General features: G+C 47.8%; 1 protein-coding gene across 1 annotated transcript in view; it reads right to left on the bottom strand.

The window, feature by feature from the left end:
• Nucleotides 1-372: 372 nt before the first annotated feature.
• The window catches only part of ST8SIA2 (ST8 alpha-N-acetyl-neuraminide alpha-2,8-sialyltransferase 2), a 67516-nt gene continuing 48065 nt past the window's right edge, over nt 373-19823 (bottom strand). The window contains exon 6 of the mRNA XM_023650757.2: nt 373-4989. Within this exon, the coding sequence (XP_023506525.1) occupies nt 4704-4989 (286 nt within the window). The 3' untranslated portion in view covers nt 373-4703. The remainder of the gene's footprint in view (nt 4990-19823) is intronic.

The following is a 19823-nucleotide window of genomic DNA, read 5'->3' as shown; positions in this document are numbered from 1 at the left end:
GCTTTTGTCCTTCCTACAAAGGAGTGAGATTTTGCCTGTGTTGATGGGCACATGAGCTGAGCTTTGCCTGACTCTGTGAAAGTGATGCCCAGGCCATGGCAGCCAGGATGATGCTTAGGGTCTGTTTTCAGTTTACAGTGACCCAACCACAAGGATTAACAGAAAAAGCCCTGGAGCGGGGATGAGAAGATGTGGGTGCAAATTCTGCCCGTGAGCTATGTGGCTTCACGTGGTTTTTTTGCCCCAGTTTTATGACCTATACAATGGGGATAATGATTTCTGTGTCTGCCCGACTCACATGATTTTTTGGGAGGTTCCCGTGATATTATAGATGCAAAACGACTTCATTAATTATACGGCCCATGACAGGTATTAAGGATTTAAACCAACATACATTTATTGAGCAACTGCTGTGTGCTATGCACCATCCCCGGTGCTGTGATGGACACGGATGAAGAAAACACAGTCCCTGCCCTTGGCGAGCTTACAATCTAAAAACGGTCATAGGACAAGTGCACAATAACTATAATACAAGGCAGAATATGGTAAGTGCCATGAGAAAGGGACAAATAAAGTGCTACGGTGGTTCAGCGGAGGGAGAGATCCCAGTGGTTGGTAGATCAGAAAGGGCGTCATGAAAGATGTGGTTTCTGCGGGGCCTTGAAGGAAATAGAAGAGAGTGTTCCGGGAGATGAGAACGGCAAGAGCAAAGGCACAGAGACAGGAAAACTGGGCACCCCTTCCTTCCAGGAATGACACTATTCTAGATGGACTGGCGCAGGAGATAAAGGAAGAATGGGGCCTTATTGGGTGGTCTATAATGTCAGGATGAAGACTTGTACATTAATGTGGGCCAGGGGAACTTTGAAAAGTTAGTGAATGGCTGGAGATAGAAATGCTTATGCATGTTCAGGATGGACTGGAGAATGTGCAAGCACTCCTGAGGAAAGCTTGGGGGAGCGGGGGGAGGAGACAGCTGCTGAAATTGGCCGTACCACAAGAAGGCAAGGGTGGTGCTCGTGGGAATACGTGGAGGAGAGTTGGAAGATGACTTTAGGGTCTCTGAATTGGATGGTTGAGAGGGTCATGGGTCTTCTAACAGAACAAGGAGGAGGAAGGGGAGGCAGAGGCGATAAATTCGGCTTTAGATGTGTTGAGTTTGTGGCGCTGCAGGAGCAGGAGGGGTGAATGTCCAGTGAGCAGCGTGCAGACTGAGCCTGGAACTGGGGAGAGGGGCTGGGCTGCTGGAAGAACGGAGGGTGGATCCCAAGGGAGGCCGTGAGGTTGCTGATGGAGAGGATAGGGATGTAATGAAACAGGCCGAGGAGAGGACACCAATGTGGGCAACGGCTATGCTGTGGGGCAAGGAGGAGAGAGGGAAATGTCAGGTCTACCTCGGCTCCTTTTTGGATCAAGGTGAGAGTGTCAATAAATAAATCATAAATACATAAATAAATAAATATATAAATAAATGACAAATAGTCCTTGGGAAGGGAGGAGAAAGACCATGAAAACATGGCGTCTTGTCCACCAAGGGGACAGGTAGTGTCCAGGAGGGGTCACTGTAGAGCCAGGTGATGCAGAGAGCTGGTGATGAGAAGGGGCTTTTGGACATGGGCACACAGAGAGTCCCAAGTTGCTGGTCCTGGGGGCATGGAGGCTGAGAGGCGGTCAGGAAGTAAGGCAGAGCAAGCCCGGAGACCCCTTCCCAGGTCTGTGGTGAAGGGAAGGTGAGGGAAGAGTCCACAGGAGCCAGGGTGGGTGGAACGAGTGTGCATTGATGGACAGATAGGAGAGAGGGCAGAGGAGTGGCTGAGGGGTAGGAGAAAATGTCTCTGGCAAGAGGACAGACGTTGCTTCCTTCGAAATGGGAGGAAAAAGGTGAAAGAAGAGGGAAGAGATCAAGAGATTCTGAGGAGAGGCCTCATTTCAGAAGCTCCACCTTTTCCGCGAAGGAGGAAGCTGATGGTGGGCGTCGTATGGGGGCTTGAGGCGAATGGAGAACGTCTGAGGGACTTCCGGGTGGGTGATGGTGGGGTGCCTGAGGATTGGCTGAAGGTCAACAGGAGGTGACTGAAAGGGTCACCTGGCTACGGCCTGCTCCTGGGATGCCTGTGACGACTGTAATTACAAGGCAGCAGATCGGGGTACCGGGTGCTGGCTGGGACTCCTCAGGGCAGCCTGAGGCTGGCCGGCCTATGCCGGAGGCGACAGTGGACCCTCACTCAAACAGCTCTAACTCGAGGGAAGGCCAGGCCGCTTCCTGACTGTGCGTGCCCAGATGGAGAAGGACGAGGAGGGAGGGAAGCCGAGGGCCCTGGAGCTCCTGCCATCACATGGCCAAGGCATTGTGGCAGCTCAGGACCCACGAGTTGGGGGATGGTGACGGGTGGATTGACCTGGGTCTCCAGCCTTTCTCCGGAGAGAAATGGAAGGCGGGTTGTAAGGGCTCCTTCCACTTCAACTGCCATCAGTTACCGTTGAAGGAACCAAGATGGGAGAGAAAGCAAACCATGTTTTCCAAAGAGCTCTGGCCCTTAAACTCCTCAGGGAGGGTGCGGGCAGGTGGACGGACCTGACCTCAGGGCTCCCCTCAGAACTCACCACTGGAACGTCCTGGAACCCAAGACCTTGGCTAATCCACTGACGCCCTGTTGACAATTCTGCGTGCTACCCAGGGCACCGCAAGCTTCAGAAATTAAACGTCTTCCAAGGCCTCTGAGATCCTCAACATGAAAGGCTCTGGAGAAGTGTAAAATACGATACTAATTATTTCCGCTTCTTGTGAGGAGTCCAAACCACTTAGTTCCCACAGAGGCGGTTAGGGCTGTTGCTTTTTTAAATATTCATTTTATAATGCAAACCCCAAATCTCAAACTTCCAGCATCCAGAACAACAAGGAAGGAAACACAGAGATGTGTAACTGGTCTGGAGCCGGAGCTCCCGCCTGTGGGGTTAACGGGTCTGAATATCCTTCCGCCCCCTCCACTCGCTTCCCATCAGCCATTAGTTTAGACCAAACGTCCCATTCTGAGTTGCCGTTGATTAATTATGTCCAGTCTCATATGCTTGGGAGCAGATCTTGATTACTTTTCTTAACTCCCTTCACCTTCAAGATAATGGTTTTTTACTTAACTTTCAAATATGTTCTAAAACACTGTTATTTATCAGGCGAGGGAACACATCTAACAAATCAAGCTGGCTCATGCTTGTCTATATGTGACCTGTGATTTCAGCCCCTAAGTTATTGGCACTGAGCCCAGATTTCCCCAGGGAGATTATGTCCAGTATTTGGATACTGCATTTGGCTTTGGGTTAAAAAAAAAAAGTCTTAACTATTAATCTTCACAGGGGAAAAAAAAGACTTTGCAAAATTCTAAAATCATTGCCTCTGTGGGGAGAGGGGGGTGGGGGTGGACACGGGAGCCTCTCCCTGCAGAATTGAAAATCTCAGTGTTGGAGCTCAGTGCCAGCTAGTGTGACCATCAGGATAGAAAAGTGACAAGAAAGTGACGTTGCCACAGCAGTCTGGCTGCAAGGCCCCGTGGAGTGCGCAATGCAGAAAGGAAACAGAGAGCGTGGTTGCAGAGAAATGGAGTGAGATGCTGAACATTCGTTCAAGTCTCATACTCTGGGGTTTTGGCACCCAGAAAGGCAATCATATATATTTTTAAAAGGATGACATTTATCTTTGCAGTGCCCTTTCAAGCTTTTGCTGTGGCTTCCCTGGTGGCAGAAGGAGACGGTACAGTCCCCCATGTGACATTCTAACAGGGCAGGAAGGAGGCTAACTCTGAAGATGAAATCTCAGTGGCCCTTTTTCCTTAGCAGACTCAAGTTGCTTTAAAGGACACCCACCACAACCACCACATTTTGGACACTCTTCTGCCTTATTCTGGGGTGGAGGGCCAAGCCTTAGCAGGAGGTCACGATTTTTCAAAAACACGGATTGGAACACCCCAGCTTGTCAGTGGCATCTGCCCGCTCCATCCCAGGTTCCTGGTGGTTCTTGCTAAGGCAGAAGATGAACCATCCACCGTGTCTTCTCTAGCCTTCTCTCCATAGCTGTGGAGGCCCATCGGGGACAGGTGAGTCAACTGTGATCCATCCTGTGGGCAGTTGAGTTCGTGGGACAAGGTCCTCAGCTGTGACGTGCCCTCTGCTTCTTGGTGTCCCTGTGCTCCTTTGCTGAGCTGAATGCTCCAACCTCCCTCTCCTCCATGAACAGCACCATTTTAGACTTGGCTTAAGTTGTCCCCTCTGGGTCTCGGCTCACCCAGAATCCACATTTCCCAGAGGCTCGGGGCAGCTCCCAACAGGTGGCTCTCCATTCAACCATGAGCCCAAAGATCCCTCCAAGCCAGGAGGCAGTTAGTCATTCAAAGTCATGGGACTGACTTCTTTTCATGTCAAGTCCTTCTGCCCCCAAAGATGGACTGAGTTTCAATCCAGTTCGAGTGGGTTCTCCACACCTTCTTCCTGTGGCTTATCTGCCTAATGCTAGATAAACACCACACAGTTATAAATACTCAGGTCAATATATATATGCAGGTATAGATATATATATTCTGGTCACTGTTTTACACTTGAACAAAGAAAACCACTAGCCTGCTTGTTCTATAGTTTGTGCCACCCCGACTCCCATCTGCCTGTGGTGTAGCTGGCAGGAAATGTGAGCCACTGAGTCTCACGGGACGCCCACCTTACGTGGCCCCATCGCACTGGCCGACAGTCAGTTTCAAAGCCCCCTGCTCGTGCAGGCTCTTGAGGGCCTTGAACTCCAAGGGCATGGTGTGGGGGCTGGCCTGGGAGGTGTAGCCGTACTTGAGGCTGTCGTAATAGTGGTACTTGACGGGGTTCTGGTTCTGATCCAGCGGAAAGGGCCAGAAGCCATAGAGGTAGATCTGATTGCAGAAACGAGTGGCCAGAGTGTACATCAAGAGGCCGGTGGTGGGTCTTTTGATGTGGACTTTGTTGGTCAGCCAATATCTGAAAAAAAAAAAAAAAGAGTGAAGAAAGAAACAAGAAAGAAACATGGGTTTGTGAAATATCCTTTTCCAGGAAGAGGAAAATTTTATCCTGCCTGCCCGCCCCACAGCCCACCTCCTGCCACTCCAGGAACCGTGGAGACCAATCGAGCGACTGATTCCTGGTTCCCTTCACGGAGGACTGACGACCACAGCTCCTTATGCTGTGTGCTTTCACATACATGATTTGATGGAAACAAAATAGGTACGGATGCAGAAATGAGGCTCAGAGACGAATGTGGCTTGTGCAAGGTCACCTAGGTAGAAAGGGTAGGACCTTGACTGGAGCTCAGGCCTGCTGAAATCTAAGGCTGGGGCTGGCACACATTTTCTGTAAATGGCCAGATGGTAAATATTGTTGGCTTTTTAGCCAAACGGTTTCTATTGCAACTCTTGGTCTCTGCTGTTTTACCACAAAAGAGCCACAGACAACACCCATGGGTGTGGCCAGGCTTGGTGCTCTGGCTGCAGTGTGCTGACCCCCAATAAAGGTCTGACTCTCGCATGGTGCCCACTGCCTCGCCTTTGCAGGGGTCCCACTGTGCTTCCCTTTGCATCTGTATCGCTATTCCTGACTCTGGCAGGGACCGACTTTCTTGCCTCTTGGGCATCACTGAATTGCCTTCCCATCCCTGTCTGCAGGACCCCCACCCTCTGATGCAGGTTGCTCATCTCTGACCATGAGTGGCTTCCCTGAAGAGCTGAGAGGGCACCAGACAGTTGTCTGCCCTGCGAGGCTGAGTTCTGCCACATTCTGTCTTCTCAATGCATGTCACTGTGTTTGGCGTAGCCACCTCTGAAATGAGAGTCCCCACTTCCTGCCGCAAGGAATCTGTCAGGGGTAATGAGAGGAGATGCAGAGAAGTGGGAAGAGCATGGCATTAGGCTGAAGGGTCCCTGTGCTGAGAGAGGCGCTGAGCTACCTCTGTACATAGGGGGTCTTGGTTTACCCGAATCAAGAATGCAGTGAGGAGGGAACCATCTCTATTTCCCAGGCTAGAAACAGAGGCCCCGGGGAACTAAGCATCTTATCAGACTTGGGTTTCAGTGACATTCTGTCACCAACTATCAGTGGGACTTTGAGCAAGTCACTTCTCCCAGCTGGACCTAGTTCTTCACAGTTAGGCAATGATGCGCCACAGACAAGGGGACCACCAAGAGATCCTCCAAATTGCAACACAATCTAGAAGTTTCTCCAGGAGTGGGACATCCATTCTCTTTGCCATCATTCCTGCTTTCCATTGTGTTTCTTCTCCTGCTTCGATTCAGAACTCACTGGGATGTGTGGTCCAACCTCTTTGTTCTACTTATCCTATGCTGAACCCCTTTATATGCAATGCATACGCCTTGGTGGAAAGATGTAATTCCTTATCACAAACTCCTTACTACTATGTGTCTACACCACACACTGTCCATGCTCTTCTGTCCTCAAACCCTATGGGCTTCCACCCCATGTGCTGCCATTTGCCACTGTGAAAAACATCCACTCCCCACCAGAGGCGCAGGCCAGCACAGTTCCTGAGGACCCCTCAGCATGGTGATGTGTGTGACTTCATAGTCAAACATACCAATTAAATTCATGCCAGAAGTAAAAGCATGCCAGGCAGAGCACGTACATATTACTGAAAGCAGAGAATCTGTTTCACATTATTCAAAGTTTGGGGGGCAGGCAGCTTTTCTAGAAGCTCAAGTAAGTCCTTCTTTTTGCAAGAGGGTCCTTCTGCAGCTCCAAATGGGAGTCCCAAAACATTTCAGAGAGACAACCTTAAATCCTTTACTTTTTGGAGGAGGCATTATCCTTGGCATCAGACAAGGTCATAGATTCCTAATAACCCATATAATTTCAGTAAACCATGTGATATTTGATATAAGGAAACTTATTTCACAGATCCCTCCCATCCCTACCTGTCTGTCAGGCTGGGGTGATCTGAATCTCCCTGCGACGTTGCTGATGGACACCAGGCTCCCGGAGTGAACGTGAACTCCCTCCGGGTGGCCCCCGGGACAACCGCTGTTTCACAAGTCTATTAGCTGAAAACCCCTTTCCTTGCACCTCCTCCTATTTCATCCTCTTTGGGCCAGAAAACTTCCCTCCAGCTGAATTTTCCAACTCAGAATCAGATGGAGGGGCCAAAGGCAGAGAATATAGAACAATGGTTCCAGTGATGGCAAACACAATAGAAAAATAAAAGGAAAAAGCATCTGTGGACACATTGCAGACCTTTGTCATTTCTTCCCCGCATTGCTGAGGAGCCTAATCACAGCTAATATGTAGGAGGCATCCTGGCAAAGTGCTCATCTACCTTGGCTTAACCACCTCCAATAACGGGGAGCTCACCCCCTCCTGAGCTAGTCCCTTGCATTTTCAGCTCTAGCTCAGTGGTTCTCAACCTTGGCTGCACAACGGAATCATCTGGAGCTTTAAGAGATCCTGGGTCCCACCTCCAGGGGCAGCCTGGCACTGGGATTTTTAAGACCTCACCCAGCGATTCAAATGCAGACAAGGCTATGAACTCCTGCTCTCACTGGTAGCTGGTTCTGCCAAAAGAACCCAAGAATGAGACATATTTAGAGAAAAAGAAGGAAAAAGAGTAAGCGTAAGCAATAGTCGTGGAGTTTTAAAGACGATTGGGCGTGGAGAACTCATTTAGCCCAGAGGCCTGGCAGGGGCTTATAACAGAGCGAGCTGGGAGTTGGGACGTGTGTAAGGAGAACCGACACCTGGCCTCACTGTTGCCAAGGCAATAAGGAGTGGTGGGGACTGTGGCATCTAAAGGAGCAGCCAGTTTTATTGTTGTCCGTTATGATGATGCCAAATTATCTGATTTTTTCAAGGGTATCAGAAATCTGGATTTTTATGCAAATGCGCCAAATTTTTAAATGTTGGCAACTAATTAAAAATTTTTTTTAAAACACCATGTGAGGTCCTATTGAGTGAGTCAAACAGACCATGTCTGTGGGTAACTCATAAGGCTCCTGGATTCAACTGGTCCTTTTTCACTTTACAGAGGAAAACATGGGAGTCCGTGGTGACTTGCCTAAGAAGAGGCAAACTTCTCGTGCAGCTGGTTAGATAGAGCTCGGGGAACATGCTCCTCCCGCTTCTGGATCTGGGGCCTTTTTCACTCCTCGGTGGTTCTGGGAGGGTTGGGGCTAGGAGTGAACTGGCTACAGCTGCTGTTGACACTATCCAGGGACACATGAGACACTGGCAGTGACCCCACACGAGAGCATCTCAGTTCATTCCCTGAGCAAATTCAAGCCCTAATGCCGGCCACATGCCATATAACGGATTTGTGGTTTGTTTCTTTTCTGAGAGTAAGACTTTAGCAGCGTTTCAGAAATGACTCTCTCTTCAGGCCAGCAATGCTAGGCCCAGAGACAGGGAGGGAAGAGCTTCATCAGTGGTAGAAATAGCTCATGGGTGGGTCTGAGGTTACAGACACGTGCTGTGCCCTCCCTGGAGACGTGTCTTTCCCCAACATGTCCTCTTGGTGAACTCTTTTTTTCTCCCCTCAAACTAAGCACATGAATCACATCTTCCTGGAAATATTCCCTTTGTTCCACCCTCTTCCCAGCTCAGACTGAGTTCATCCCTTCCACCTACGGTCATGAGCTTTGTTTCTACTTCTCCTATTGTGCTTATCAACTGGGGCTGATAACTCAGTAGGGTAGCGGTTGGTCTCCCACGTGGCAGGGGTCCTGCCTTGCACTCCTTTGTAGAGGGTTCAAAGGCACCTGGTTCCGGTGTGTGGTGCAGCCAAGGCCCTGTGGCAGAGACAGCAGCACTCAACAAATACTCCATGTGTTCTCCCACATCTCCCAGCATCCTTTGTTATTGCACTGGGGTCATGTGACCAGTTCTGGCCAATAGGTTGCAACAGGAGATGTATCTCTTCTGGGCCAACATTCCTTAAGATCAGGCCCTCTGGCTTCCTCTTCCCCTGCCTCGGAGAACTTCAAAGCCTCCTGTAAGATGGCATCAGCCTGAGACGGAAGAATCCTCGATCCCTGAATCACTGGTTGGAAGAGAGCCCCTGCCAACCTCCATCACGCTTTGCAAGAACCGGAAATACACTTCTGTGGTGCTAACCCATGAGGGGTTGGGCTTTGTTAGTGTAGCATGGTCTAGAATTGATTATCCTGGCTTCTGTTGCACTCAGCAAATGTTTGACTCAAATTGGATTGAAAAATGGCAAGAAGTAGAGAGGAAAGGAGGAAGCTAGCAGCATGCACAGCTTTGTCACTGTGGCAGCTGGACCAGAAACAGACACGCCCAACCTCTCAGATCTGGCGCCAGGCTTTTCACCCAGAATCGCCCCCTGGGAAAGGTGTAAACAGCCAACGAGGCTCCAGAACGAACTGAGAGCTTGGTGGCATGGAGGGACCCACTTATTTCCTCTTCTGTCTCCACGGGTAAACAAGAACTCCTGAGCGATGTCTGACAGCGACACGGGGGCACTGTTTAATGAGCAGCTTGTGATAGAAGCTGACTGAGTTATGCAGGAACAAATCACTCTGGATTTCTTTTGTATCTCCTCCGTCGCTCTGGCCAATTTACAGACTGTGTGCGTGGCTGACTTGTAGACTATTTCTTTCCTTAGGATAACAGCTGGGTGTTAAAACACAAACTAATTAATTTTGCCTTCCCAAATGAGGTTAGCTGGGTGCATCCGGGACGTTGTATTGACAATGAACCTTTAATATCCCAGTCTTGAGATTTTAATTAGGAGGCAAAGTAATCTCAAAGAAGGCAGTAATTATTTTTCAAATTGGTTACCCCCATTGCCGAGATGATTAGGCGCTGTATTTTATGAGCATGGACAGCAATAAATGAGGATTGCCAAAATCATCTCAAAAAGCACATTTGTCCTTCTTCCTGGATTCCTGGGCTCGGTATGTGGCAAGAATGGTGGCAGCCACTTCTGGAACAAGGGACCAAAAGGGCTTTCTCCAGTAAAAGCACTTTGTGGGACAGAGCTCATATGTCCTTAGGCGCAGGAATGCCTCACAGGTGGTTGTCAGGGGACACTTGGTGACACTTTGTGCAAGCTCAGCAGCAAAGCCGGGAGCAGGACTCTCTGACTCCTGGTCTCATCATCCACATCAGTGGCTTGGGTGATCTGGGGGCTCCACAGCCCAGTGCTGTCCTTTCCTTGGGAGCACCGTTTAGGGCTCTGGCATCCTGGGGGACACCTCAGGACAAGGCTGCCCAGCTTTGTGGTAATGGAGCACTGGGGGTTTTGTCTCAGACTTTGGGGCTGGAGAGCAGAGCTGGTCAAGCCCTGGTGATACTCCTGGCTGATTGCTGGTACCTAGGCCTCCATGCTTACCCAAGCCAGTGCTCTCACTCAAGTGAGCCAGCTAACCTCAAGTATGACCGTGCCACCAAAAACCTCCCCTGTGACTCCCGGAGTCCACAGGATAACATCCAGGGGCCTCAGCCAGGCTTGTAGAGCCCTTGAGATCTGGACTAAAATCGCTCCTACCACCTGGTGTGCACAGCCACACTGCCATGAAGAACTTTTTGGTTTCTCCCAGGACACCACTGCCTCCCATGTCTCCTGGCTGACAACCCCTTCTTATAGTTTTAGTTTCGGTGTCACTTCCTGCAGAAAGTCTTCCTGGACCTCCCCGGATGGTTTAGTGTCCCATATGTTGTCCTTTTCCTATCATAGCGTTTATCGTGCTACATTATAATTACTGGTTTACTTGTCTCTCACCTCCCCGACAATTTTAAATTCTGTGAGCAAATGGATTGACTTGCTTCTAGATAGCTCCAGATTCTAGCATAGTGCATGCACGAAGTGGGTGCTTCACAAGTCTTTATTTAATGAAGCAATGAATAAAAACGAGCAAGCAGAGGCTAGTGGCTCCATTTGTGGGCACTGGCAGGAGACGGGAAGGAGGCCGGCCTCACTCTAAACCCTCCTAGGCAGCCACCAGGTCTGCGCATGTGAGAGGCAGGCTAACAGCATCCTAGATAGTGTGTTGCCAGACAAAGGCGGAAAAAACATGATGCTGGTTACTTGAGGGGCTCCAGAGACCCCTGCTCGCGCACAGGTATCACCTCCGTCCAGCATGGACCTAGTAAGACCATTTCATGGAGACTTAAACCCTCTGGCTGGATTCTGGAAATTAAACTGATGCTACTCCACACAGAAAAAAAAATTATATTCAACCTCATCCATAATTAAAGAAATCTAATTTCAAACAACAATCAGATGCCGTTTTTCACTGGATTGGCAAAGACAACGAATGTTGATAATACATCACGTTGGTGAGGTTATGGGGAAACAGGTGTTTTCAATAATCAGCGTGGGAGTGTAAATTGGTACCTACCTCGAAGGAGGGCAACTTGGCAATATAGATAAAAATTAACAATGCATATATCCATCTCTTTTTAGCAATGATGCTTCTAAAAAGCAACGATATAGATGCACATACGTGTGCAGCTGTCAGTACAAGATGGGTACTGTAGCACTGATTACACCAGCGAAAGATTGGGAACACCCACATGCCCACCAATGGCTTCTGCTTACACTAATTATGGTCCAGACACAGTGGAACGCCAGGCAGCTGTGAAGGAGAGCGAGGTGGTGTGTGTCGATATGGAATAATTTCCAGAAGTTAGCAAGGTGCAGTGTTTAAAACATGCTCCCTTACGTGTAAAAGGAAATATTTCTGGAAGGATACACACAGAAAACCAGTTTAACACGCTGCCTCTGTGAAGGAGGGCTCGCTTGTCACTTTAAATCCTTTTATACAATTTGGAGCTTCTTTTTACTATGTGCATTGTTATTAAAAAAAAATAGACAATCCATTAAAAATCACCTGATGCCATTTGTGCCTCAGTGTCGCAACACTCCCTCTTCTTTTCCATGTAACACTACCACGGAACACACTTCCACATGCCATGTCCACTGGAGGAGACTGGCCCACGGCTCCTTCGACTGGCCCTAGGGACATGCTCTTTGGATCGTGATGGGCATGTCTGGGAGGGGGAGCTCCAGCCTGCGCTGGCCTCTCGCCTTATTCTCTGTACCATGCTTCTTCTCTCATCCCCGGGCCTGCCCTCCGGCCCTCAGCTTTCTGATCCCCACTGACGTGCAGTAGGGTGTGCTTTGCTGATCTGCTGCTCCAGCCCTGGCAGGGACACCTGCTGGATGAGTGCCGTCCTAGGGCTGAGGCTCAGCGCTCCTGGTGCCTAATTAAGCACCAATTCACTGGCCACCTCTGCACCAGGCCCGTGGGCTGGGAGGCTGAATGGGCCAGTCTGCTTTTCTGTGGGTCACAGCCTTCCCCTTGTAATTGAATTAGAACCATTTACTACCAGCTGCCAACCAGTTTCCCACTTCCCGTGGCCATATTCAATTGCCTGGGTTTCCTTCCTCTCGGTTGCTCACCTCCCTTGCCAACAGCCAGCCCGGGCGCTGTGCCACTCTACAGGCAGGCAGGGCCAGAAGCTCCCTGGAAGAGCTGTTCAGGCTGGGACGGGGCAGGGGGCAGGGAGAGTTGAAGGGCAGGCCTTCTATTCAGGTTCTCTGCACCACGCTGTCCCCTCCCTGCAATGCCCAGCCCCACAACAGTCTCAGAGGGGCAAGGATCTCGAGAGTGCGCAGTGGTTAGAGATGCTCCTAGCACAGCTGTGCTGAATCAAAGAATCGCTGAGTGGGAAAGACGGCTATCTAGCCCAAATGTTATGGGTTGAATTGTGTCCCCTCAAATTCATATATATATATGTGTGTATATATATATATATATATATTTTATTACTGTAACATTGGTTTATAACATTATATAAATTTCAGGTGTACATTGTTATATATTTTGATTTCTGTGTAGATTACATCATGTTCACCCAAAGAATTACAATCCATCACCACACACGTGTCTAATCACCTCTTTCATCCTCCTCCCTTCCCCCTTCCCCTCTGGTACCCACCAATCCAATTTCTGTTTCTATGTGTTTGTTTGTCATTGTTTTTATCTTCTATTTATGAGTGAGTTCATACAGTATTTGACATTCTCCTTCTGATTTATTTCGCTTAGCATAATACCCTCAAGGTCCATCCATGTTGTCACAAATGACCAGATTTCATCATTTCTTATGGCTGAGTAGTATTCCATTGTGTATATATACCACATCTTTATCCATTTGTCCCTTGATGGGCACCTAGGTAGCTTCCAAGTCTTGGCTATTGTGAATAATGCTGCAATGAACATCGGGATGCATCTACCTTTATGCATTTGTGTTTTCATGTTCTTTGGATAAATACCCAGCAGTGGGATAGCTGGATCATATGGTAGATCTATTCTTAATTTTCTGAGGATACTCCATACTGTTTTCCATAGTGGCTGCACCAGTTTGTACTCCCACCAGCAGTGTACGAGGGTTCCCTTCTTTCTACATCCTCTCCAACACTTATTGTTTCGTGTCTTGTTAATTATAGCCATTCTGATGGGAGCGACGTGATATCTCATTGTAGTTTTGATTTGCATTTCCCTGATAGTTAATGATGTTGAACATCCTTTCATGTGCCTGTTGGCCATCTGTATATCTCTTTGGAGAAATATATGTTCAGATCTTTTGCCCATTTTTTAATTGGGTTGTTCTTTTGTTGTTGAGCTATATGAGTTCTTTGTATATTTTGGATATTAACCCCTTATCTGATAAATGGTTTGCAAATATCTTCTCCCACAAATTCATATTTTGAAGTCATAACCTCCAGTACCTCAGAATGTGACCTTATTTGGAGATCAGGATCTTTACAGAGGTAATCAAGTTAAAATTAGGTCACTAGGGGGGCCCCTAATCTAGTATGACTGATGTCCTTAAAAACCAGGGAAATTTGGTGACGGAACAAGCATACAGGGAGAATGCCATGTGAACATGAAGACGGCTGTCTACAAGCCAGAGATAGAGGCCTGGGACAGATTCTCCCCTCAGAGCCCTCAGAAGGAACCAGCCCCGCCAACGCTTTGATCTTGAACTTCCAGCCTCCAGAACTGAGAGACAAATTTCAGATGATCTCTATTCGTTGGAATGTTCTTCCCAGTGTCCGGATGAAACCTGACTCCATGTAGATCCTCTCCCAACCCTAGGTCTACACCTGGAAGCTCGCAGGCCAAATCCGTGAGCCCCTCAAGGGCAGGAGTCTTGTTTTATTGGTTTTTGGATTCCCCCAGCACCGGCCTGGAGCCCTCTAGGTGCCTACATGTATTTGCTGAATGAAGAAAGATTCCTCTCATACTTCTTGGAGGCTTCTTTGCCCAAACCTTTCAACTTTCGAATTTCTCTGCCACTGTGGCCCCTTTCCAGCCTGGTACCCCAAACTGAATGTGAGTCTCTAAGAGGTACTTGACCAAGGTCATTGCTGACCTCCTTGACTCTCCAACATGATATATGTCCATTGCTGCAACCTAAGGTCATGTTACCCCTTTGAGGAACCACACACAGGCTGACGGTCAGTACCGTTCATCCCTCTGTACCTGTGCAATTGTTTAGAACCTAAGGACAGAATCTTGCATTTGCCCATATTAAATTTCTTCCTCTTAGATTGGCTCATTGTGTCAGCCTGTCAAAAGAAATGTGGATTCAACTCTGAAACCTCTAATACTGGGAATCCCCCAAAAGTTATGTCAGCTGTGAATTTGCTAAGCAGACAATTGATGCCCTCATTTAAGGCATTGGTAAAAATAGGGACAGTTGGCAGGATAGGAGGTGGGTGGCAGGTTCCTAGAGATCTCCATCAAGTCAACATTAATGGAATTAATTGGCATCCTTTGGGTGTCAGTGATCAAAAGACAGTGGTCAGTCTATCTGTGGTCAGTCTATCTGTCAAGGATATGGGAAGAGGGGTGGCGGTGGGAAGAGTAGAGACTTTTGAAGCCTGTTCACGTGGATTCCAATCCCCCTTCTCCTCATCTGAGTGATCTTGAGCAATTTACTTAACATTTCTGAGCCTCAGTTTCCTTATGAGTAAAATAGCATCTGTCTTATAAGGTTCTGAAAAGAAAGTTAATGTTTGCTAACTTTCATTCCCTGAATTGTCAATCAGATCACAGTTCTCCATGTTGTTCAAGAAATACCTTGTCAAAGTAGCTGACTTAAATCAAGGTAGAAAATGACCATGGGCATCCCTGGGCTACCTGTCTACAACCTCCCTCGGAGAAGCAAACCAGGACAATGTGTCCTGGGATTTTCCACTGAGCTAATCCCTGATGTTCACTTCTCCATCTTTAGGTGTTCATGAGCCACGGGAATGAAAACCTTTTTCAAGCTCTGGCTTAGGGTTGACATCAAGCTCACTGGTATCCATCGTCTCCCCATATTTAGAAAATCAGGGCAAAGATGGCCTGTTCCAGATTGCCCTTCTCCAATTTTGCATGATTTGGAGAAGATCATGACCAGCTGCTTGGTGATCTTTCTGCACATTTTCTCTGGGGATGTTAATTGGTCTTGATTTTGTTGAGAGCAGAGGTTCTCAAACTTACACTGTGCATCTGAATCACCTGGAAGGCTTCTTAAAACAGGGTGCTGGGCCCCACCCCGAGGCTTTCTGATTCAGCACGTCTGGGTTGGACCTTAGACTCTGAATTTCTAACAAGTACCAGGTGACGTTAATGTTGCTGGTCCGGGGACCATGCTGAGAACCGCTAGTTTAGAGCAGTGAAGTAGGACTTAAGATATCACAGTCCTCGTTACCCTAACCAGGTAAAAGACTGATCTTTGCTGAGAGGAGAGGTGTAGGACAGGAGCAAGGACTCCGTTTGCCATCTGTCTTTTTGCAGCCTCTACACCACCTGCCCTTATCGTTTTGGCTCTTCTTACTTGAATCACAAAAAGCCCTTTTTGTTTTTCTTAATATTTTCATAAGCTCAAACTCATGCTGGTTTGGCCTTCCTGACATTATTCTTCTAGGAGCTCTCTATTTCCTGATGCTGTGTAATAGAGGCAAATGGGTGGTGATCAGGAGCAAGGGAGGAATCCTGGATGTGTCCCTGACCGGCCACTGACTGTGTACAAGTTACTTATTCCCTGAGGCTCAATTCTCTTATCGTTCAAGTGGCATAATGGTAGTAGATCTCTCATTACATGAGATAATGCTTAGCATGGTGTCTGGCACAGAAGTGTTAGCTACGTTATTTGTGCCCCTTGTCTATTTTCCTACATGTCCTTTTAAATCTGAGTTCACTGGGGAGCCCCCGGCCAGTCATCAGATGCCTTCATGTCTCAGGCACTATGCAAGGGACAGTATGCAGCCTGAAGTGGCATCGTCCCTGCCACATGGCACTTAGGATTACAACAGTTAGTAATAAGGAGTAGGTTAACAACCACAGCTGTGTGCTGGGAGATGGTTCATTCAGGCGCACTGACACCATCGTCACCTAGGTCTCGTGACATGAAGCCTGGCTCTGCCATATGCTAGGTGGACTCAATATGACCAGCACTGGGGTCCAGGAGAGGTGATTGATACAATCAATTTCTTTTCATCTTCACAACCAGCCTATTTGCCGTTAATAGAATATCTCAGTGTCCTCCCCATGAATGGATGGCTTTGGGACACTAAACCAGCCCTAGGGGCACACTGACTTGTATATGGACATGTCTAGGGCGTTTCCAGCCACCATAGCAGCATTCAGGACAGGTAGCACTCAGCACGGGTGCTGTCTGAGGGTGGCTGCTTTTCTTCTGAAAGATGGCTTGGATGTGAAGGCACAGTCAGGAAAATCAGGGAGGGCAAAGGCGAGGTCAAGGGGCAAATGACATTGAGAACCTCAAGTGGGATTTCAACGGGACTGTTGAAACAAGCCCTAGGTGCCAGCAGGCGTCTAGGGGGCCCCTGAGGTGTTCTGACCTTTCAGCTTGTTCTGCCTGGTGGGACAGCTGCCCCGTGCTCAGAGTGACTGTGTGCGCACATGGAGTCCTGGTGTGCTGCTAACACTGTAGCACTGTGGTCTCCTGATGCCACTTCTCCACTGTGGCATCTCCCAGCCCACTGAGCTCATTGGGCCCCCAAATCCAGTACCGGATGGGTGCGAATTTCTGCTGCATCTGGTGCATTGCCTTAGACTTAGATGATGTGGTTCAGCTCCTGGTTGCGCCACTTACCGGCTGGGTGACTCATGCGTACCACCCATCATGTCTGGGCATCAAATTCCTCATTTGCAAAATGAAGACACTAGGGTGTCTCAAAATTGATTCCCACTTGACATTCCCACCAGCAAGCACAATGATTCCAGTTTCTCCACATCCTCACCAACACTTATTTTCCTTTTTTTTTTTTAATTGATAATAGCCATCCTAGTGGGTATGCAGTTGTATCTCATTGTGGTTTTGATTAGCATTTCCCTAATGATTAGTGATGCTGAGCATCTTTTCATGTGCTTATTGGCCATTTGTGTGCCTCTTTTGGAGAAATGTCTATTCAAGTCCTTTGAATTGGGTTGTTTGATTTTTTTGTTGTTGAGCTGGAGTGCTTTATATATTCTGGATATTCATCCCTTATCAGACATATGATTTGCAAATATTTTCTTCCATTCTATGCATGGTTTTTTTTCACTGTCTTGATATATTGTCTTTTTGGTGCGTAAAAAGTTTTAATTTCGACGAAGTCCATTTTACCTATTTTTTCTTTTGTTGCCTGTGGTTTTGGTGTCATACTTAAGAAATCATTGCCAAACCCAGGTCATAAAGATTTTCCTCTAAGAGTGAATTTCTTCTAAGTGAATTTTACACTTAAAAATGGTTAAAGTCGGGGGGCTGGCCCCGTGGCCCAGTGGTTAAGTTCATGCGCTCTGCTTCAGCGGCCTGGGGTTTCGCTGGGTCGGATCCTGGACGCAGACATGACACCATTTGTCAGGCCATGCTGATGCGGTGTCCCACATAGCACAACCAGAGGCACTCACAACCAGCATATACAACTTCGTACTGGGGCGCTTTGGGGAGCAAAAGAAGAAGAAGAAAAAGAAGATTGGCAACAGTTGTTAGCACAGGTGCCAATCTTTAAAAAAAAAGGGGGTTAAAGTGGGCTACTATAGAAAAAAACGAAAATAAGTGTTGGCAGGGATGTGAAGAAATTGAATAACAAGTGTCGGTGAGGATGTGGAGAAATTGGAAAGCTTGTGCACTGTTGGTGGGTTGTAAAATGGTGCAGCCATTATGGAAAACAGTATGGAGTGTCCTTAAAAAATTAAAAATAGAACTACCATATGATCCAGCAATTCCACTTGAGTATATACCCAAAAGAATTGAAAGCAGGTCTCTGAGAGATATTCGCACACCAATGTTCATAACAGCGCTATTCACAATAGTCAAGAGGTGAAAGCAGCCCAAACGTGTGTAGATGGATGAATAGACAAACGAAATGTGGCATAGCCATACTATTCATATTATTCAGCCTTCAAAAGGAAGGAAAGTCTGAAACACGCTACAACACGGATGAACTGTGAGGACGTTATGTTAAGTGAAATAAGCCCGTAGCAAAAAAAGGCAAATACTATACGACTCTACTTATATTTGGTATCTAAAGTAGCCAAATTCATGGAAACAGAAGTAGAATGGCGGTCACCAGGAGCTAGAGGCATGGGGAAAAGGGGATTTGTTGTTTCATGGGTATAGAGTTTCAGATTGGCAAGATGACAAAATTCCGGAGACCTGTTTCACAGCGATGTGAATATACTTAACACTACTGACCTATATAGAAAGCATCAACACGGTAAATTTTATGTTGTGTATATTTTACTACAATAAAAAAGGTTCATCCCCTCCCACCCTACAAACAGGGGGTTTACTGGACAATAGATTTTTAAATAAGGAAACAAGGTGATTCTGCAAACTACAGTCCGCATTGGAACTTTGAGGTGAAGAACTCCCGACAGGTGAATTGGACTTAGTCCACGGCTCTGACTTCTACAGAATCGTTTATCAAATTGAGCCTAAATGTACTTTCCTCCTATGGTTCCACCCTCTGGCTTTACTTCTAAATCTTGAGTCTTAGGACAAGTCTGCTCCCTTGGTTGGCAGTTGGAGGCAGCCGCCATGACTCCAGTAGCCATAGCTGACTGATCGGAAGTCTCTCCTGTGTCAGCACAGGATGTAGGTAGTGTTCCCCAGAGTAGAGACAGAGAAAGCAGGGCTCAGGGAGTCAAGTGACCTGTTCAAGGTTGTCACACAACCAAGTAACAGAGCTGGGCTTTGAACCCAGGTATCTACCCCCAAAGCCCATGTTTTTGATGCTAGGCTAGACTGCCTCTTGGCCAGGTCCCTTCTCAGCCTTCCTCTCCACGAGCCCTTGGTCTTTTCTCATGTGGCTTTGCTCTGCATCCCTCACCAGCCCATTCCTCCTCTTGCAGTAAACACCAGCTAAGTTCCCACCAAGACAGAGACAAGCCCTTCCTCTCACTACAAATGCTGCCCACCTTTTCAGCAATGCCCTACTGGACCTCACACCCTACAAGGCCCATTGGCTCCACAGAGGGAGAGGGCCGTTGGCAGAAATCCATTCCAAGGCCCCTGAAGCCACCCTCCCCGCTTGCTAAAATCAGAGGCCCGCCCGTCCGTCTCTCCTGCAGTATTTCCTCCCGGGAGTTCCTGTGAAGGAGGATGATGCGATCTCAGGATTAACAGCCTGTTTGTTTAAAGGGCTTATTACTGGCGCTTAATGCTATTTTGACAGATGAAAGTGAGTCAATTATAGCTGGAAATAGCTCTGGCTGCATACGTTTTTTCCAGGTGGTTGCCCATTCCCCATCAAAGGGACTTTTTCTCGTTACCAAAGGGCAGTGCTTCTC

The sequence above is a fragment of the Equus caballus genome, chromosome 1 (assembly GCF_041296265.1).
Source record: "Equus caballus isolate H_3958 breed thoroughbred chromosome 1, TB-T2T, whole genome shotgun sequence".
Classification (NCBI taxonomy): domain Eukaryota; kingdom Metazoa; phylum Chordata; class Mammalia; order Perissodactyla; family Equidae; genus Equus; species Equus caballus.
This window is presented reverse-complemented; position numbering and strand designations above follow the sequence as displayed.